Below are 20972 nucleotides of genomic sequence, written 5' to 3'. Positions count from 1 at the left end.
TATACTGTACGTGTGTTTTTTGCTGTGTATCTGCTGTATATGTGTGTATATACTGTATGATGCATATATTCTATATGTATATGTAGTGTGTGTTGTCAGGATCGGTCGTGGTGGACCCACTGAACCGCCACAAGCAATGACTTAAGCTGACACCTGTGAGTGGACTCCAAGGGGCCCCCGGTATTCATCAGAGCCCGCAAAGTGGGTTGGACTTGAAGCAGCGGGATACCACCAGGTCGTTCCACAGATGAGACTTGCTTGCGGTAGGGGCCAAGATGAGGTACAGAAACGGCAGACAGAGTCAGAGTCGTAGTCAGGCAGGAGGCCAGGACAGGCAGCACAGGAGTGGAGTCGGAAACATAGCAAATGTTAAAACAGGTGGTAAAGAATAAAGATCAGGAACCGAAGCAGAGGTCACAACGGGAAAATCACATAAGTCGCAATAACACGCTTTCTCTCAGGTAACAGGGCACAAAGATCCGGCAGTGGACAAAGGAAGAGGCAGGCTATATATCAGAGCAATGAGGGGTACGTTGGGGTCCCGCGTACCTCCGTCAGACCCCTTGTCACTCCGTCAGAGTAATGGAGCAGATGGCCACGCACGACCGTTCTGCTCCACTAATGTCTATGGAGCTGACAGAAATAGCTGAGCGCTGCGCCGCACTGAATGTTAGGCAAAGGTTTTTGCTACAATATGCAGCAAACACCCATGCTGTTTGGAGAATCCTCAGCCTGTAAGCCCTTTCCATACTCCCCTTGACACCTGCAGATATAGTATAACCGTGGTTTGCGGCAAGGGGCTAATGATTTTTTAAGAATTAAATGTATAAAGTATATGCAACAATGAGCTTCGAATAAAATTATGTAGACTAACTGATCATCAGCCATTGTGACAACCTCAATAAAAGCAGAAGTTTTCACAGGTTGCTGATCTACAAAATCAGGCATAGGCAAACATAATACTAAGAAGAAAAGACATCAACAATGACTTTAGAAACACAATTGTTGTTGCCATTAATCTGGGAAGCCCTCTCTAAACACTTTGAATTCTACTATTCTAGAAAGAAGAATAGATTAATCACATATGGAAAACATTCAGACAGCTGACAATATTCAGAGTAATGGATGTCCTAGTAAAGTTACTCCTAGGTCAGAAAAAATTCCACAAATCTCAAACACTATCTCTCGGGCTCTACAGGTCTCCATTAGCAGTTTAAATGCTCAATATCATGAAAGTACAGGTAGAAAAAACTGAACAAGATAGCCTTGTTTGGAAGGAGAAAAAAAATTCTTTCCTAAAGAATACGGCAGCACAGCTTAAGTTTTGCAAAGTTGCATGTGAACAAACCACATATGGAGATGTTTGGCCATAATACACAGTGCTTTATTTGTTGAAAACCAAAGCCAGTGGGGGACATTTACTATTGCGTTTCCCCCTTTATTGTGGCACAATTAATATGTGTCTTTATATTTTTTTTTTTGTCGCTGGAAAGTGGCAGAAAGTAGACCAAAAGAAAATTGGTCGAGCAGAGTAGAAACCTTTACTTGGAAGTATGCTGAGTCACAGCTCTCAGTCTCTGGAAGTTCGGGTGCTGATAATCCGATGGACAAAGTTTGCTCTGTCCTCTGGCTATTATTACAGTGGTCATTGCTGTGGCTCCTCGGCAGCCTCCTCAGCAAATTCTTTGACTGCAGCACACATTTGTGGCGCCCAGGACAGAAAATGGTCGCAGAGACAGAAATATTATTTATCAATTGCTAGTCTGAAACCAAACCGGTGGAGGAAAAGGCACTATATATAAATATTCTGGTAATGAAATGGGGGCACTGCACTGGATACATCAGGAGGAGGGCAGCATGGTGGCTGAGTGAGTAGCACTTCTGCCTTGCAGCACTAGAGTCCTGGGTTCGAATCCCACCCAGGTCAACATCTGCAAAGAGTGTGTATGTTCTCTCCATGTTTGCGTGGGTTTCCTCCGGGTACTCCGGTTTTCTCCCACACTCCAAAACATACTGTTAGGTTGTTTTGATTGTGAGCCCCACGGGGACAGGGACCAATTTGAAATGCTTTGTGCAGTGCTGCGTAATCTGTGTGCGCTATATAAATAAAGAATTATTATTATTATTATCCAATGACCAGCTGTGCAGTGCTTGTTCAGGCCAACACTGGTGCAGGCTGTAGCTCATACTACTCCTCCACCACTTGGCATGGAGGTAGCATAAAGGGGGAAGTAATTGCAATTCCTTGAGGTTCACTATTAATTGCTATTATTTTATTGCTTGTACACTATTGGCATACAAGCCCTAATAAATGTCTACCAATGACTGCAACATGTCCAGGCCCTAAGTGTTCTAAAGACTTAGGTGGAATTTGTGTAATTCATCTAATTTTAAAACTTTATAGGATTTAACAGCCTTACCCGCTTTTCCTTTATCAAAGGTCCATACATTTTCATTGGGTTCACAACTTTGGTTTCCAGTCTCTCCACCTAAATATACAAAATATGAAATTCATAGGTAACGTAAAGATCCATTTGGTAACAAGTTTGTGCAGACAAGTATCTGTGAACAATAGAGGATGTGATAAAACCTATGAATGGTCCAGGAACTGACTTCATATAAGAGGGTTGAGAATGGGCCTTACGTTATCCATCTTAGGTCTCCTGCATATGAACATCCTTTCTCCGTAGTATTGGACCTATGTGCTGCACAGATTTTGCATGTGAGTCCTTACATCATATAGAAATATGATCTAAGGTGTCCCTGTTTGCCAGGCCAAAATGTAGTGGTGATACAGCTTCTTGAGTGGCAGACTTCTTGCATCATATTTCCCTACAATGTAAGGACTCCTATCTGGTGCAGTGTGTTAGGTCAGTGAGTACACAAGTCCGTTTCTACAGACCAAACACATTCATGTGCACGGAGCCTTAAAGGGAACCTGTCACCAGGAGACCCATTTTTAGCACTCCCCCAGTCCCCACAGAGCATAGTACATACACTGCCAAAGTGTTTTTGTATAAAAAATAGGTTTTACAGAAAAAAAGATATGTTATATTGTACCTTTAATTAGCATCTGCTGTGTGACTAGCCACTCGTCCCCTGGGAGTGGCTTGAAAGGAGCAGTTTCCCCACCCCACCCTTGGCAAACAGTTCCTCCATTTGTCCTTTTCAAATATATGAAAACACCCATCACTTGGCTTAGCGATGCCCCCTGCTCCTCTACAGCCAATCCCGAGTGAGGGGAGTTATTCATATATTTGAAAAGGACATATGGAGGAGTTGTTTCCCAAGGGTGGGGGGGGACTTTCCAGCCACTGGGGCACTGGGGGAGTGCTACAAATGGGTCTCCTGGTGACAGGTTCCCTTTAAGCCCAATGGTACTTGTCTATCTTGTTTTGTACTGCTATAGAACACCTGAGAAGGACTTCATTCCGAATATATTAAAAGCTCCACTCAGATTATAATCCCCTTAGCCAGGAAGCAGGAATATACACTCACTGGCCAATTTATTAGGTACACCATGCTAGCAACGGGTTGGACCTCCTTTTTCCTTCAGAACTGCCTCAATTCTTCGTGGCATAGATTCAACAAGGTGCTGGAAGCATTCCTCAGAGATTTTGGTCCATATTGACATGATGGCATCACACAGTTGCCGCAGATTTGTCGGCTGCACATCCATGATGTGAATCTCCCGTTCCACCACATCCCAAAGATGCCCTATTGGATTGAGATCTGGTGACTGTGGAGGCCATTTGAGTACAGTGAACTCATTGTCATGTTCTAGAAACCAGTCTGAGATGATTCCAGCTTTATGACATGGCGCATTATCCTGCTGAAAGTAGTCATCAGACCATCAGTTGGGTGCATTGTGGTCATAAAGGGATGGACATGGTCAGCAACAATACTCAGGTAGGCTGTGGCGTTGCAACGATGCTCAATTGGTACCAAGGGGCCCAAAGAGTGGCAAGAAAATATTCCCCACACCATGACACCACCACCACCAGCCTGAACCGTTGATACAAGGCAGGATGGATCCATGCTTTCATGTTGTTGACGCCAAATTTTGACCCTACCATCCGAATGTCGCAGCAGAAATCGAGACTCATCAGACCAGGCAACGTTTTTCCAATCTTCTACTGTCCAATTTCGATGAGCTTGTGCAAATTGTAGCCTCAGTTTCCTGTTCTTAGGTGAAAGGAGTGGCACCCGGTGTGGTCTCCTGCTGCTGTAGCCCATCTGCCTCAAAGTTTGACGAACTGTGCGTTCAGAGATGCTCTTCTGCCTACCTTGGTTGTAACGGGTGGCGATTTGAGTCACTGTTGCCTTTCTATCAGCTCGAACCAGTCTGCCCATTCTCCTCTGACCTCTGGCATCAACAAGGCATTTCCGCCCACAGAACTGCCGCTCACTGGATGTTTTTTCTTTTTCGGACCATTCTCTGTAAACCCTAGAGATGGTTGTGCGTGAAAATCCCAGTAGATCAGCAGTTTCTGAAATACTCAGACCAGCCCTTCTGGCACCAACAACCATGCCACGTTCAAAGTCACTCAAATCACCTTTCTTCCCCATACTGATGCTCAGTTTGAACTGCAGGAGATTGTCTTGACCATGTCTACATGCCTAAATGCACTGAGTTGTCGCCATGTGATTGGCTGATTAGAAATTAAGTGTTAACGAGCAGTTGGACAGATGTACCTAATAAAGTGGCCGGTGAGTGTATATATACAATAAAGTACTCCTAGTGACAGGATATGGATTATTGTGACTAGACTACAGTACATACAGTCAGCTAAACGACTCTGATGAGCCTCTATGGAATATACTGTAAGATTAATGCTTCTAGAAATCAACAGAATTTGCTCAGTCCACAGGTTAAAATAAGGCCTTTGTTGATGTGCATATTCAGGATCTGTACATGACCGGGCTGGAGACGACTCCCCAGTGATCATTAGCCAGCAATTAATGAGTAAATAATTAGCTCGCCAGCAGTCTTGTTTCCAGGAAAAGTGCCTAATTAAGAAGGTTGCGAAGGCGCCCTCACCTACACTCTCATTCCTTCTTCCTGTAGAGAGATCATTTAGCTGCCAGCATGCTTGATTCATTAACGTGCTTCTGTGTTTCAAATTACCCAGCAAAGGTCATCTTTCCATGGGCAGAAGATGAAAATCATTACATGCAGATTATGGCTTTGAGGATTAAGGAGCTATGAATATGGAGACGAGACATGCAGGCGCTTGGAGATGATCGCAATACAGTGCTCTGGTAATTGACTTGCACAGACATAACCGCTGAAGTGACCTCTTTTCGATGCTGAATTTTGCTTTGAAGCTTTGCTTGCCCAATTCACCCCTAACTTCAGCAGTGTGTGGCATACAACAATTGATAACAACCACTGTCCAATGAGTGGTAAATGCAAACCAGACAATTTTGTTTTGCCACCTACAAAGAATAGAGAGGTCTGTAATATTTAGTGTAAATATTCCGGCTCTTAGACCTGTTAGTTTTTCTTTAAGAAGCTCCTCCTGCTGTGCACTCATTACCTGTATTAATTGCACACACCTGTCCACAGACTCAATCACACTCCAACTTCTCCACCGTGGACAAGACTAAGAACACCAGAGACAAAATTGTAGACCTGCACAAGGTTGGTATGGGCTATAGGACAATGGGCAAGCAGCTTGGTGAGAAGGCAACAACTGTTGGCTCAATTATTTGAAAATGGAAGAAACACGAGATGACATCATTCATCCTCAGTTTAGGGCTCCATACAACATATCACCGTGTAGGGTAAGGATGATTCCGGGAAAGGTCAGGAATCAGCCCAGAACTACACAGGGGACCTCGTCAATGACCTGAAGCCGGCTGGGACCAAAGTCTCAAAGATTACCATTACTAACACACTACACCACCATGGATTAAAATTCTGCAAGGCATACAAGGTGCTCATGCCAGCATATGTCCAGGCCCATTTGAAGTTACTCAATGACATAATCCATACTGACCTAATGAATAAAGGGGTGTGCACTGTGAAATCTGTAAAGACAGAACGTTTAATTAATAATTTTACCTGTTCTGATCCCTTATAAAGAATGGCTAGACCATTATACAAGCAATGTTACTTTCTCTGACCCCCTTCCACCTCATAGATTGTAAGCTCTTGTGAACATGGTTCTCACCCCTGTTGTTTCAAATGACTAAGTTATTACTCTGTAATGTCTTATTTTATTTGTATTTATATCCCATTGTAAAGAAATTATGTGTAACACACTGCAGCATATGATGGCGTTATATACATATTTATTATAGTTTATTATACACAACCAAGATAATATTTACCTGTGCATGTCTGTAGTCCTGAATCTTTGCCAGCTCCTCTGCCATATTTTTCATGGCACTCCTCAGCTCAGGGTTCTCTGTGTTTCCAAAGTCAATGAGTTGCTTGACCAATTGATCTGCCTTGTCCCGCAGTTTAGCTGTTTTGCGTGTATAGGAGGCCAGTACTGAGCAGAACTGTCCAAAGTAATGTTCTGCATTGGACACTGTGTTTTCCATGATCTTGACCTGAGCATCTCTGCAGAATGGATATAGAAAACGGTTAATATGTAATATTTAACCAAACCAGACCTGTTATACTATTAATAAAGATCAACATGGCTATAATACACAGGTAATCAGACATCAGTGCCTTTAGCAATTCTCATTGTTGCTTTGTATTCCAGAATTTGATATACTGTATATAGTTTTGTGTAAAAAGATTTTATATCAATTCTATTTTAAACCTTCAGATCTTTAAAATTTAAGATCCCGGTGACTCTATGATTGATATCCATTCCATGTATACAAGCAGGGCTGTATTTGCCACAATGAGTGAAGCAGATTGATATATAGTTTGGTGGAAAGGTACTCAGCATAACTTGTTATCTATTACTTTCATATGTTAGGTGTCTATTAGTCAGGGTCACTTTATCCATAAGGTAAACAGTGCTACTGCACAAGAGCCTATTGCAGTAGGAGGACCCCTGCCTGTCCTGATTTTAACCCCATAGAATTGTTTGAAGTGGCTATTGCTTCATATTTCCTTGTACTGATAGTGAAGAAAGGGCACGCCAGCCCCATGACAGGATATCATAAAAAGAATACAATTTTGGCGAATGGCAGAGTTAGGGGGCTGGAACCATCAGCTATTCAGCATTGTGTAAAAACAGGGCATGAAGCCAGAACTAATTGATACAGGGACCTAGATATATGAAAACTAGTGCAATCTGACTTAGGCCTCATGCACAAGACCGTACAGTCTTTTTTGCTCTATATATATGGTTGCATTCACATGAACGTATGAGGGAGGTATATATGGCGCACGGCGTCCTACTGGAGCGGTACCGTTCTGTAGCCGGGAGAAAGATAGGACATGTCCTATCTTTCTCCAGTAATACGGCGCCACGACTATATATTTCTATGGAGAGGGGCAGGGATGAGAGGCGCTCACCCCCTCCTTCTCTCCCTGGCACCGACGTGTGCCCGGCAACGTCTGTGTGAATATAGCCTATGGCTGTATTCAGGCCGTAAATGCAGGACATACTGCAACAGTATGGCAACATTTTGCACCATATCCGTACCGTATCCATATAAAATACGACGGTCTGGCAGATAGGAGAAAAAACGCAGTACTGTTAACCACATAGCGCAATAAGACGTACCCTTACGTCTTACTGCGCATGGGGGAGTATGAAGAGGGCTCACAGGCTGAGCCCTCTTCATACTCACCGGGCATTAGCTTCATAATGAAGCAAACGCCCGTCGCTAACACCCGCGATCGGTGCTTGCACCGATCGCGGGTGTTAACCCTTTGATTGCCGCCGGCAAAGCTGCCGGCGGCATTAAAGAGCCGGCGGCGCATGGGCGCCGCCATCTTGGCTCCGATCGTCACTCCCCGTGACGTCACCGGGGAGCGGCGATCCGTTGCCATGACAGCCTGGGATCACACAAAGATCCCAGGCTGTCATGATCGAGGCTATCTATTATAATGTGCGATCTGCACATTATAATAGATGGTATGCAAAATCCCCATATACTGCCATACTGTAGTATGGCAGTATATGGTAGGATCAATCAGACAACCTAGGGTTAAAGTACCCTAGGGAGTCTGTAAAATAGTAAAAAAAATAAATAAAAAAAAGTAAAAAAAAAAAAATTATATTAAAAAAACATAAAAATTCAAATCACCCCCCTTTCCCTAGAACTGATATAAATATAAATAAACAGTAAAAATCATAAACACAATAGGTATCGCCGTGTCCGAAAATGCCTAATCTATCAAAATATAATAACCGTTTTTCACTGCGTTAAACCCCGTAGCGGAAAATAGCGCCCGAAGTCGCAAATGGCATTTTTTTGCCATTTTGAAAAATAGAAAAAATTCTATAAAAAGTGATCAAAATGTCGAACAGTCCTAAAAATAGAAGCATTGAAAACGTCATCAGAAGTCGCAAAAAGTGATACCACCCACAGCTCCGTACACCAAAGTATGAAAAAGTTATTAGCGCAAGAACACAGCAAAATGAAGAATTTTTTTTCTGTACAGGAGGTTTTAATTTTTGTAAATGTATGAAAACATTATAAAACCTATACAAATTTGGTATCCCCGTGATCGTATTGACCCAATGAATGAAATAGACATGTCATTTGGGGTGCACAGTGAAAGCTGTAAAAACCAAGCCCACAAGAAATGGCGCAAATGTGTTTTTTCATCATTTTCACTGCATTTAGAATTTTTTTCCCGCTTCCCAGTAAACGGCATGGAATATTTAATACCATCACTACGAAGTGCAATTTGTTACGCAGAAAATAAGCCATCACACAGCTCTGTACATGGAAAAATAAAAAAGTTATAGATTTTTGAAGGTGGGGAGTGAAAAATAAAAACGCAAAAACGAAAAAGGGCCTGGTCCTTAAGGGGTTAAAGGACATCTACCATCAGTAACCTGATGGTAGATTGTCCTCACATGCATGCTCGTTACCTCTGGGGGTGGATGGCAGTTTTTTTCAGTCATTCCACGAGATCTTTATTCCGGAGAAATAAAGTTTATAAAAATATGATGTCACCTGAATGCCTCATGGCTCTGCAGTTTCGTAAAATATTCACGCATGCATGAGAGGTGTGCACATGTACTAGTAACCTGCTGTCTGACAAGAAAAGAAATTTTGCAAATGCGCAAGTTTTGCAGGCAGCAGCTGACGTCACCAGCTGTCTGCAATATATGGAGTAGGAGGGGGCATGAATATTTTAGGAGACGAATGAGCCATGAGATATTCAGTTGACGTCAGCCTGAGGCATCATTTACATATTTTTGTAAACCTAATTTCTCTGGAATAAAGATCTCCTGGAATTAATAAAAAAATGTTGCCATCCACCCCTAGAGGTAACAAGCATGCATGTCAGGACAGTCTACCATCAGTAATCTGATGGTAGATGTACTTTAAGCAGTGACTGACAGCTGTTTCTTCATGACTGGAGAAAATAGAAGGACTTGTTATAATAATTTCATTATTAGTCACGTAGCAATGAATACCTCCCAACCCCCCTGGATCCAGTGGGACAGTCAGGATTTTCAGGCTCTGTCCAACAGCCCAACCCGGTGGGAGATAAGTGCCTGGACATTAACTCTGCCAACTTTTCCCGAGAATGGGGAAAGGTGAGTATCTTTATCATGCCGCTTTGATGGCACTATAAGACGGGGAGCTGCATGAAGGTGACTGCTAGGGGTGCAAAATAAGAAATGGACCTGTTGGGTTGGCACAATAAAGGGGGAAGCTGCTGGGGTGACATAATAAATTGGGGAGCTGCGGGGGCTGGTCAAAACAAGACGGGGGAGCTGCTGGTGAGGCATAATGTGAGGGGGCTTTAATATAAGGGGGAGCTGGGGGCACAATGTAAGACTTATGACAAAAAAAATTCTAACCCGTGCATACCCCTCTTTATCTGCTATGAAAGCTGGGAGGTATGGTAAGGGTGCTGAACAGATACAATTATCCATTATATGAAATGTCAGACTTTGTTTGCACATGAAAGACAAGAGGCATGGAAGGTCTGGAGGAAGGGTTCTGATCATTACAACCTGGAGATTATATAACAATAAGCTACGATTAATCATAATCAGAGCAGGAAATAGGATACAGTAATTCCCACTGGAAAATCAAACAATGAAATTAAGGATCACCATGTAGTCATAAAAACTGTGAATTAACCATTCTCATTTACAGCGTCAGACTGAAAAGTAAAATTTAAGTGGACTTTCTGCAATAATACATTGTACATTGAAAATAGAGTACTGCTGCCAAAACATTTGGGAGTTTAGGCCGCAGGAGAACTGACCCACTAGAAAACTGTCTATAAAATCCTGGATATCACCAGTCTGCTGCAAAATCATGCAGAAACACATGTGAGCATCTTACCTGGACAGCACAATATTCATCTTGGTGGCCTGTGCTGTAGAGTAGGGGTGTATATTGAAGACCTCTCATGCAGAGTTGTGGCTTATTGTGTTTCTTGTATAGGGATCTGGGCCCCAGATTCAATGAATTCCCTGCTCTCTGCTGCAGCTGCACTCTGCTACCTCTCAAGCAGCGTCTCTCTATCTCCATGGTAACAACAACAACACAGCAGAGTCTGGGCCGCTCCCAAAGGTCTCCAGGGTGCTGAATATACATCTCCTCTTCACTATCCCGGGGGAGGGGACCAAATTCCACCTGGTCCTTTAAATGCACCAGAAAGTCCAGGGATTCATATCTTTCCAACATCCTCCGTGTTTTCTATTTATTAATATTGAATATCCATAAAAATACATCAGTTTTCTTGCATACACCATGCTAAACCTGTCCATGGTCTATTGATTTCAACAGTGGTGGACAGCATTAACAGTAAATATCCATGGAATTTTTTTAGAGGGAGAAAGCAGGCATATACTTTCTACACTATTCTGATGCAGCCCTTTTAACCCTTTAATGTCCAAAGACATATCCATGAGTCATCGGGGTCCAGTGCTCAGAGACAGAAATTATCTTGATTGAAACGCCATACCTCATTCCCAATCCAAAATAGCTGTATTTCTGTAATTTTTTTATATAACCAACTAACCTAATTAACATTGACAATAGAGTTAGACTTGAAGTAATAAAAACAGCAGTATGTTAGGAGGGTAACGTGAGTTCCCTACCTGAATCCACCTTTTAAAGCAAACAATAAGCACAAATTTTTAGCACTCGTTGTAGGCGATTTAAAACTTCATATTCTTTATTTTGATCCATAGTAATACAAAAAAGAAAAAAGCCAAGTGCATCACATATGCTGAGCAATGATGCTCACTGTTAAAAAATATAACGCAGCAGACCTACACGTTTCGGACATAGACTGGCATTGTGTCCTTAATCATGAGAACATGATTAAGGACAACATGCCAGTCTATGTCCGAAGGTCTGTGATGCACTTGTTTTTTTCTTTTTTGTATAACTATGGATTAAATTAAAGAATATGAAGTTTTAAATCACCTACCACGAGTGCTGGATCCATTCAAAATTTCTTCTTAGTATTGCACCTGAAGCGGCACAGGATTTCCTTCTATCAAGACCTGGGCGCCGTTCACACAAGTTTGGAATTTTGGATGTTGGATATTCCTATATGGACATTCTGCCGGATAGCCGAGCCGAAGATTTATACATATACATTTTACCTGAGTAAGCACAAATGGTGGATATCGTAAACGCTTTAAACATAACTTTTAATAAAGGCAAAAAAGATTTTGGCGCCTTGAGTATGCTGTCTGGTATCAGTGTCAGTAGAACACCTGTGGAAGCGCCCCACTGCCGCTGACACTCTGACACCAGACAGCATACTCAAGGCACCGATATCTGGGCACTGTCTGTGGTGAACTAATCTCTACCCAGCATTTTAGACCGATGTATTTGTGATTTGCATTTTTTTTTCTTGGCCACTGCAAGAAATCTACTTTAGATCATCCTCTATTGCATTCCCCTGTCTCCGTTGGCTATTTTTGCCAGCATGAGTGCAGGAACTTATGGTCTATTATACCCCTGATGAGCCTATTCTTATAGGCGAAACATGGCATGTAGGGATTTGACTGAGATACTTATCACACTTGTCTTATCTACTCTGTGACGGACTATCCATGTTCATACAACGCACGGATTAAATCTTTCCCTTTCCATAGGGCCAGTGGGCCCACAGTAGGGCTCGAGTCGGGTGGCAGTCACATAGGGCTAGGGTCCCAAGGTGAGGCTTTTTAGGGTGTTATAGGGTTTCCTTCCCCTATTTTTTTTTATAGTGCATCCCACACTCTGCATCCAAATGAGTGCCCCATCCCTCTCTGCCATGACTTTATGACACTGTCCGGCACTTCTCTTACCATTTTTCCCCTCACCTTCAAGCAAGGTCAATATAGAGGATATATCACAGTTTGTTTCTTGGTAGACCGCTTTGTTAGGCATCGTTGTCAGCTTATCTAAGCGCTATTTTTGGAACTATTCATTGATTACCCTCTAGTCGAAATTTTTATCTTTTTTGCCTTTATTAAAAGTTATGTTTTAAGCTCTTACTAGTTCCACCATTTGTACTTATTGAAGTAATAAAAAGTAAAAAATATCATGAAAATTTGTTAATAAAAAGTACATGTAAAGTGCCTTGTGAGAAGCAAGAATTACTTGCCTTATATGGGCAAGGAAGGAATTCACTGTACCTATGGACATTGCAGACCATCTTTTCATGCACACAAAGGTAATATCAGTAATAGGAAGAATTAATCCCTTCAAGACCTACATCTGTGGACTCTCACCTTGCCAAACCAGTTCACTGTGCTGTACTAACTAACCTATCCTCAATAATAAACCTATAACAAATCTTTATTTATATAGCACAATCATATTCCACAGATCATGGGCCAGGACAAGGCATTTTGTCCCATGGTGCCACATCCACAGCGCTGTACCACCTGCAGCAAGATGGAGGGGCAGCATCAAGGGCACAATTTGCTACAAAGCAGGACCTCACACTTACAAATTGTGGATGTACATACATAGACAGCAATCAGGGCTGGAGCTATGGGTAGGCAAAGTGGGCATTTGCTCATGGCCAGGGCTTGTCGCTATGGGTAGGCAAAGATCCAGAGATATTCAGCTTTAAAGTGAGAATTTCAGGTGCGATTTTTATATATAAAAATCACTCCCGACGGCAATTTAACAGTTAATATCTCTTAATATCTTTTTTCCTGACACTTAGAAACACAACTTTAGATTCATATAAAAGAGAAGACTCTCTTCTTTCATAGGATTTTCAATGCACTTTTTGTTTAATAATTTGTGTTTGTCACAGAGTTACATGAGGGTGGTCAAATGTTAATTGCCAAATGCTTTGCCTGGTTGTCTGCTTTCAAAAATATATAGGCTTTACGGGTGTCTTTACTTTTTTTTTTTTTTTTAAACTGTTTTTATTAATAAACATGTTCACAGCAATTGTTCAGTGCATTAAGACATTAACATCTGTATACAATAATACAAAGTTGTATGAATACAATGATGCAGAGCTTATCAAGCTGGTATATGACAATGAATAAATCATATCTCTTTTTAAAGAAAAAGGAGTGTTTTCTACCGTGTCTCTATTTGTTCGGCTGTACAAATGTGCCATGACATAATATAATATTCATAGTAAAATAGACATAAAAATAAACACATAACATAATACGCAACAGACTAGAGTCTGAACTCAACTCTTCTAGTCTCAACTATGAAACATTACAGGTACATGATGTGTCAGCCCCTTTTTCCATTCCTGAATCCTCCACTCAATATCTCTGATGCACCCTCCGCTCCAATACCTTCCGCCATCCATCATCCCACCCGGGGCCTACCCGCCACCCTGTCCGGGGGATTTTCTCCCGGAAGATAGAGTATGATCTGTCTTTCCCGGTGTTCTGCTACTTTAAACAGTCAAAGTCAGGTCTCTCAATTCCTGTCTTAGTCTGCGCGTTGAATAGTTTGTGTCTCCCGACTCACACCAGCTCCCCCACACACGTTCAAACTTGTCAGGACATTTGCGATGTTTATACACCAGTCTTTCGTATGGCAGAGTTTGGTTAATTTGTGCTTTCCACATGTTTACATTTGGGGTATTAGGATCATACCATCTGAGTGCTATGCTCTCTCGGGCCATGAATAGAGTTTCCCTCAGGAAAATAATTTGGTAATGAGACCAATCTTCTTCAGAAAGAAGACCCAAAAGACATGCCTCAGGGGACATAGGAATGGGAACGTGTAGTAGAGAGGACAAAAAGCTGGTGATGTCCTTCCAGAACTTCTGAATCGGGGAACAGGTCCAGCTCATGTGCCAAAAATCTGCCCCGAGCTCACCACATCTTGGACAGGCGGTCGACGGAACTCGTCCCATCCTTGCCATGCGTACGGGTGTTAGGTAGGCCTGGTGGGTGAAGTATAATTGAGTCATCCTGTTGTCTATTGAGGGGGACACTTTGGTATGTGCAGCGAGCAATTCATCCATCGAATCATCTTCTAGTGTAGGGATGAGAGTCCTCCACTTCTCTAGCACCGGGAGTTTGTTGCTGGCTAGCTTTCCCTGAGTGAGGTGGGAATATAGAGCCGAGATAATGCCCCAGGCCCTTGTGTTTTGCATATTCCTATTAACGGGTAGGAGGAAATGGGTGTCCTGGGGGAGGAAACTGGGATTCTAAGGCATGTCGTAATTGTAGGAATCTGTAAAAGAAACTTCTCTCTAATTCAAACTTTTGTTGGAGTTCCTGAAAGGAGTGGAGGACATTTGCATTATATACGTCGGCCAGGGTGCGTATACCTTTTCTTTCCCATAAGAAACCCCCCTCCAGCTGTTGTAGCTGTGGTAGTGATGGATTGTTCCATAGCGGCATCTCTGCTATGGTGCCCGTGAACCCTGTCACTTTAACTGATGCCTGCCACACCTGCCTAGCAAGTCTATGTAGGGGAAGTAGGGGAAGGTCTAAGTCCGGATTTGGTACTAAAACCGGCCAAAGGCTAGTAACGCCCAAGTGGTGCATGAGATGATGCTCTGCATTTGGCAATGGTTGTTCTGTGACCCAGTGTCTAAGATATTTAAGCTGACCTGCCATGTAATAGAGGTAAAAGTCAGGTAGGGCCATTCCCGCCTCTTCTTTGGGGCGTTGTAATGTTGCTAGACATAGCTTAGCTCTGGATATGTTCCATATGAAGGTGCCTATAAGGGAGTGTAGTGTTTTAAAAAAACCTTTTTGGTATTGGCACCGCTGCATGTTGCAGTACATATAGGCATTTAGGCAGTATAATTAATTTCACTAAATTTATTCTACCCGCAGTTGAGAGCGGAAGGGTTCTCCATGCCTTGCTTTTGTTTCTAGCGAAAGACAGCAATGGGTCCGTTACCCTTTTACTTGTGTTGTGGTATGTCTTGAAGATGGTAATCCCCAAATATACAAACTCCGTGACCACTTTTAGCCCCTCTACCACCTCAGGTCCCCGCCAGGGGGATGTGCCCAGCGGCATGAACACCGACTTGGACCAATTCACCAGTAGCCCGGAGAATTTCCCAAACTCACTGATTAGGGAGATCGCATGTGGCAAGGTGGTCTCTGCATCGGACATGAACAGCACCATGTCATCGGCGTATAAGCCGACTCCCACTTTTATGCCACGGTAGAGATTATCCTGTCTAAGGTTCAAAGCCAAAGCCTCAATTGCCAGGGCAAAGAGGAGCGGGGAAAGAGGACATCCCTGCCGGGTTCCCCTTGTAGTTGGAACTGGACTGATAGCTTTCCATTGATCAGAAGTTTGCTAACTGGGGAGGCATATAGGATATCTATCCAAGTGGAGAATCTTGGCCCAAAACCAACGCCTTAGCCGTATCTAGGGAGGCCAAGGCCTGCTTCCCCCCGTCATCTGCCCCATCTGTGCCGCCACCTGTACCCTTCTGATGTTATCCGATGTGGATTTGCCTGGCATGAAGCCACATTGGTCTGGATGGACCAGGGAGAGAATCACGGTATTCAGTCTAGTCGCAAAAATCCTAGTAAGGATTTTGTAGTCAATATTGAGTAAAGCTATGGGGCAGTAGGACCCGCAATCAGCTGGATCCTTTCCTTGCTTAAGGATTAATACTACCGTGGCCTCATAAAGGGATGGTGGCAAAGCCCCGGCCTCAAAGGCAGAGGAGTACATTTTTTGCAACCGGGGTACGAGGAGTTCTTTGTACTTAGCGTACACCTCCTTGGGGAGCCAGTCCGGGCCTGAGGCCTTGTTATTGTTCAGACTGTCTATCGCATCTTCAATCTCCTCTGAGGTTATGGGGCCATCTAATTGGATGCGCTGTTCCAGGGTTAGTGTTGGAAAGTGCACCTCCTCTAGATATGCGTTGATATCATTATCTGTCTTCTCTAATTTAGTATTGTATAGATCTATATAGAATTCAGTGAATCTATTCAGAATTTCCGAGTGGGTTTGTAAAAGTGATCCATGCTCATCTTTGATCTCTAATATGGGCGGAGACATGGTGTGCTGTCTTGCTAAGTGGGCTAGCAATTTCGCTGACTGGTTGCCCAGTTCAAAGGCCGTCTGCTTGTAAAAGAACATCTTATTATCAGCTTTCTCTTTTAGGGCATGAAGATATAGGCGACCTACATGTAACCATTTGACCCTGTTTGCCTCAGTGGGGTCAGCAATATATTGCTGTTCCAGGGCCTGGGTTTGTGTTGCCAGTTCTACCTCCTTCTTTACTGATTCTCGTTTAATAAATGAGATTGCGGACTGTAAGCAGGTGCGCATGTATGCTTTTGTCTTTACTTTTTAATCTGTTTTATTAATATATTTTGCAGGTTGTGACCATCTTAAAATTTCTAAAAGCAGATATTTAGTTATTTCAGTTTTATTGATATTATGATGATTTATTCCTGTGAACATATTAATATGGGACATTTGTGAACTCTACACAAGTAACATTTTAAGTATTCTTTACAAAATGTTTCAGTTTAAATCAAAATACCCCTTGGTTGAATTCCCGGGTGAAGATGCTTATCATCTACCTCCTGTCTATATATCTATCTGTCTAGTTATGTATCTCATATAATCTGACCATTTATATATCTCACTTTTTCTCAATCTTCTCTCTCTCTTCTACTGTATTCTACTCTCATATCTGTCTACTGTATACATATACTACTTTATAGTTATGCATCTAGAAATCTCTATCATCTTTCATGTTGACTAGCGCTGAAAGGCTGTAGTGCTAACCACTGAGCCACCATGCTGCCCATTAACCTCACTATCATCTATCTATCTCCTATAAAATTCTCCCACAATACAGTTTGTTTTACTACACTAAAGGAAGCCTCTTACTAACTGTGACTGGTCATAAAATAGTTTTATTTTGGGGCCCCACTTTGTCTAAAACCGGCCCTAACAGCAATGGCCACACGTCCGGCACCGTACCACTCTGTACATGGGATAAAGATAGGACATGCCGCAGCCGTGCGGGCATAAGTCAGTGTGCATGGGGCCTAAGCCCATCATTTTTGATAGTGTGACCACAGCCACTGTATCAAGCGCTATCATGTGATAATGTCTGCTAGCACCTGTGTTTAATCCTTACATGTGCAATACAGTATGCTGAACTGTGCGTCTCACCCCATCTTGAATGACCTTGGCATGTGTGATGCAACACCCTAGCCCTCAGAATATAATACAAGAGAATTTCATTATTAAGGTATAGTAGATTTACGTGAGGCGGGTGGATGTTAAACTAATAAACAAGCAGGAAAAAAAATATTATTTTGAAGCAATTAAACTACCAAAACAGGAAAAGTCTGTGCAGAAATGGGGGGGGGAGGGGAACTTTGCGGTTAAATGCTTATTACAGCACTAGCAAATAAGTGGCTAATTACCCAAAACTGTACACAGTGAATAAAAATAATAATAAAAAGCGCCAACGTGAATAATATGTTTATTTATAAAGCGACCAAGAACAATACAAGGACCTTGGATGAGTTCCCAGAGAAGTTTTACAGGATGTAAAGTAAGCACTGGTTGTAATTACTCAGGAATACAAAATCTCCCGATTCTGTCTTCTCTATAATTATAGTCGTAATCTGGCGGTCCCCCCCACAAACCCCCCCCCCCCCCCCCCCAGTGTACTATAGAGGAATAAGAGACAAGTCAAGCATTGATTGGGATTCACACTCATACAAAGTGCTCTTCCTCAGTTTATAAGTAAAAAAAAGTTTCATTGATATAGTTAGATGATAATAAAAATTCTGCCCCCCCCCCCCCCGCGCTAATGAAATGTCCCCTGCAGCCAGCACCCCTCCCCCCATAAAATGCCCCTGCAACCCCTTGGCTTTTAAAAAAGCTCCACGCAGCTCCTCTTTTTTTTCTCTTTGCATGTAACAACACGCAAAGATGGATGTGCAGGGGGGCTGATTGCAGAAGCCATTTTATCAGTGGGGGGGCTGGCTGCATGGGGCATTTCATCAATTTCATCATCAGTACGCGGGGCTGGCTGCATGGGGCATTTCATCAATTTCATCATCAGTATGGGGGGCTGGCTGCATGGGGCATTTCATCAGCAGTGGCGGCTGCCTGCATGGGGGATTTCATCAGCAGTGGCGTCTGGCTGCATGGGGCATTTCATCAGCAGTGGCGGCTGCCTGCAGGGGGCATTTCATCAGCAGTGGCAGATGCCTGCAGGGGGCATTTCATCAGCAGTGGCGGCTGCCTGCAGGGGGCATTTTGTCAGCAGAGGTACTAACTGCATGGGTATTTCATCATCAGTAGGTGTTCTGGCTGCATGGGGCATTTCATCAGTGGGTGACTGGCTGCAGGGGGCATGTCTTCAGTGGGGGGAGGACAGGCTGCATGGGACATGTCATCAGTGGCGGGTGCTGGCTGCATGGGGCATTTCATAGCTGGGGGAGAGATGTGACCAATGCATGTCTACTTCATTCTTTGGGTCAGTGCGATCGTGGGAATAGAAAATTTGTATAGGTTTTTGGATAGGTTGTATAGGTTTTCATACTATACAAAAATTAAAACCTGTACAAAAAAAATCTTCAATTTGCCATCTTCTGGCAGTATGAATAACTTTTTCATACTTTGGTACGGAGCTGTGGGTGGTGTAATTTTTTTGGGACTTTTGATTATGTTTTCAATGCTACCATTTTTAGGACTGTATGACATCTTGATCACTTTTTATTAAATTTTTTTGTTTTTCAAAATGGCAAAAATGTGGAATTTTTGATTTTAGACGCTATTTTCTGTTACAGGGTTAAACACTGTACAAAACCGTTATTATATTGTGATAGATCAAACATTTGGGATGCGGCGATGCCAAAAATGTTTATGATTTTTACTGTTTCTTTATATTTATATGACTTCTAGGGAAAGTAGGATGATTTGAATTTTTTTTAATAATTTTTTTTTTTTTACTTTTAAATTTTACTATTTTTCAGACCCCCTACGGTACTTAAACCCTATGTTGTCTGATCCAACCATATACTGCCATAATACAATGTGACAGTATATGGGGATTTCGTACATTGCTCAATGCAATGCAGCAAATGCCTGCCTTGTATGGAGATGGCTCAGCCCGTAAGCCCCCTCCATGCACCTGCAGCCGACATGTGATGTAATAGAGCGGCACATGTCAGTAAGGGGTTAACTGAACATAACAGATGACATTTATGTTAATGGGATTTTTAACTGATGTATTAAACTTCTGAATGGGGGTTTAAACGGTGTGTGAACTGAGCCTTATGGTAGTCATAAATGTGCACAAAAGGACCATATTTATAGCAGCTACATTCAAGTGGTGGTATTATTGTTGTACATAAAAATGAATTGCAGTGGTTACGTTCTGTTATATAGGTTGCAGTGGTATAATGGTTTTATTGTGAACATGGGACAATATAATACTGTAGAACATTTATTCTAGTACAGAATAAAAGTAGATATTTTCTTGTACATGGGGACAGTACTTCAGTAGTTATAGTTTTGCACACAAGATACAGTAACATGATATGAACTTGTACATAAAAGTTGTTTGTAGTAGTTGATTTTCTACATGGACAGTAGTAATTACTTTTATGTAACTGGGGAAGAATAACAATGCATGTGTTCTTTTTTTAGAGGACAGTATTATAGTAGCTATGTTCTTGTATGTGATGGGCAGTATTATAGTATTTATCTTTTGCTACATAGACGATGATATTACAATACAATAATTATGCCTCACTAATGGTACAGTTTCAAAGAATTACACATTTTATAGTGAGAATAGTATTTTATAAGTTATATTAAATATTATAGAATATTCTTGTACACAGGGACAGTTTCACTTTTTTTTTTTTTTTTTTAAATTTTACTTCATTTTTATTTTTTTACAAGTTTCCCCCTGTAACTAGGGAATCTATATGAGCCTCAATTACAGGGGAAATGACCACATGTCACTGGGGAGTCTGATCAGAGCTGGACTGGGCAAATAAGACCCATTAGTGCTGTTTAACTCTTTAGACCCCGGCGGTCACATGATCACGGAGTCTGTATAGCCGCCAGCAGCGCCGGCTCTGCCCCTCCGTGCATTACGCTCATTCAGCAACGAACTGCATCTCTCTTCTGCCTAGGGTCTTCGGATGTTTCTGACCAGGTCCTGCTCCTGGGCTAGCGCAGGAGCAGTAGAAAGTCTAAAGACGCTGCTGCAGACTCTGGACCTGGCGGTCCCAGACGAGTTAAACTCCTCCACAACATTATCACGGATTTGCCTGGTCTGTTTCTTGGTCTTCATGATAGTCGGATTCTGTTTAACCCCTTAGTGACTGCCCATATGGATTTCTCCATTGGTCACTAAGGGACCTTAGGCTAAGCCAACAGGTTTCTCCGACGGCCTAACCTAAGGT

At 42.4% G+C, this 20972-nt stretch overlaps 1 protein-coding gene across 1 annotated transcript in view; it reads right to left on the bottom strand.

Moving 5' to 3' along the window:
* Positions 1-10634, bottom strand: part of CIBAR2 (CBY1 interacting BAR domain containing 2) — a 29248-nt gene extending 18614 nt beyond the window's left edge. Inside the window, exons 1-3 of the mRNA XM_072117079.1 lie at positions 10453-10634; positions 6337-6571; positions 2421-2489 (exon numbers count right to left, since the gene is read on the bottom strand). Coding sequence (XP_071973180.1) covers positions 2421-2489; positions 6337-6571; positions 10453-10472 — 324 coding nt within the window. The 5' untranslated portion in view covers positions 10473-10634. The remainder of the gene's footprint in view (positions 1-2420; positions 2490-6336; positions 6572-10452) is intronic.
* Positions 10635-20972: the final 10338 nt, after the last annotated feature.

Source organism: Engystomops pustulosus, chromosome 7 (assembly GCF_040894005.1).
Source record: "Engystomops pustulosus chromosome 7, aEngPut4.maternal, whole genome shotgun sequence".
NCBI lineage: Eukaryota > Metazoa > Chordata > Amphibia > Anura > Leptodactylidae > Engystomops > Engystomops pustulosus.
This window is presented reverse-complemented; position numbering and strand designations above follow the sequence as displayed.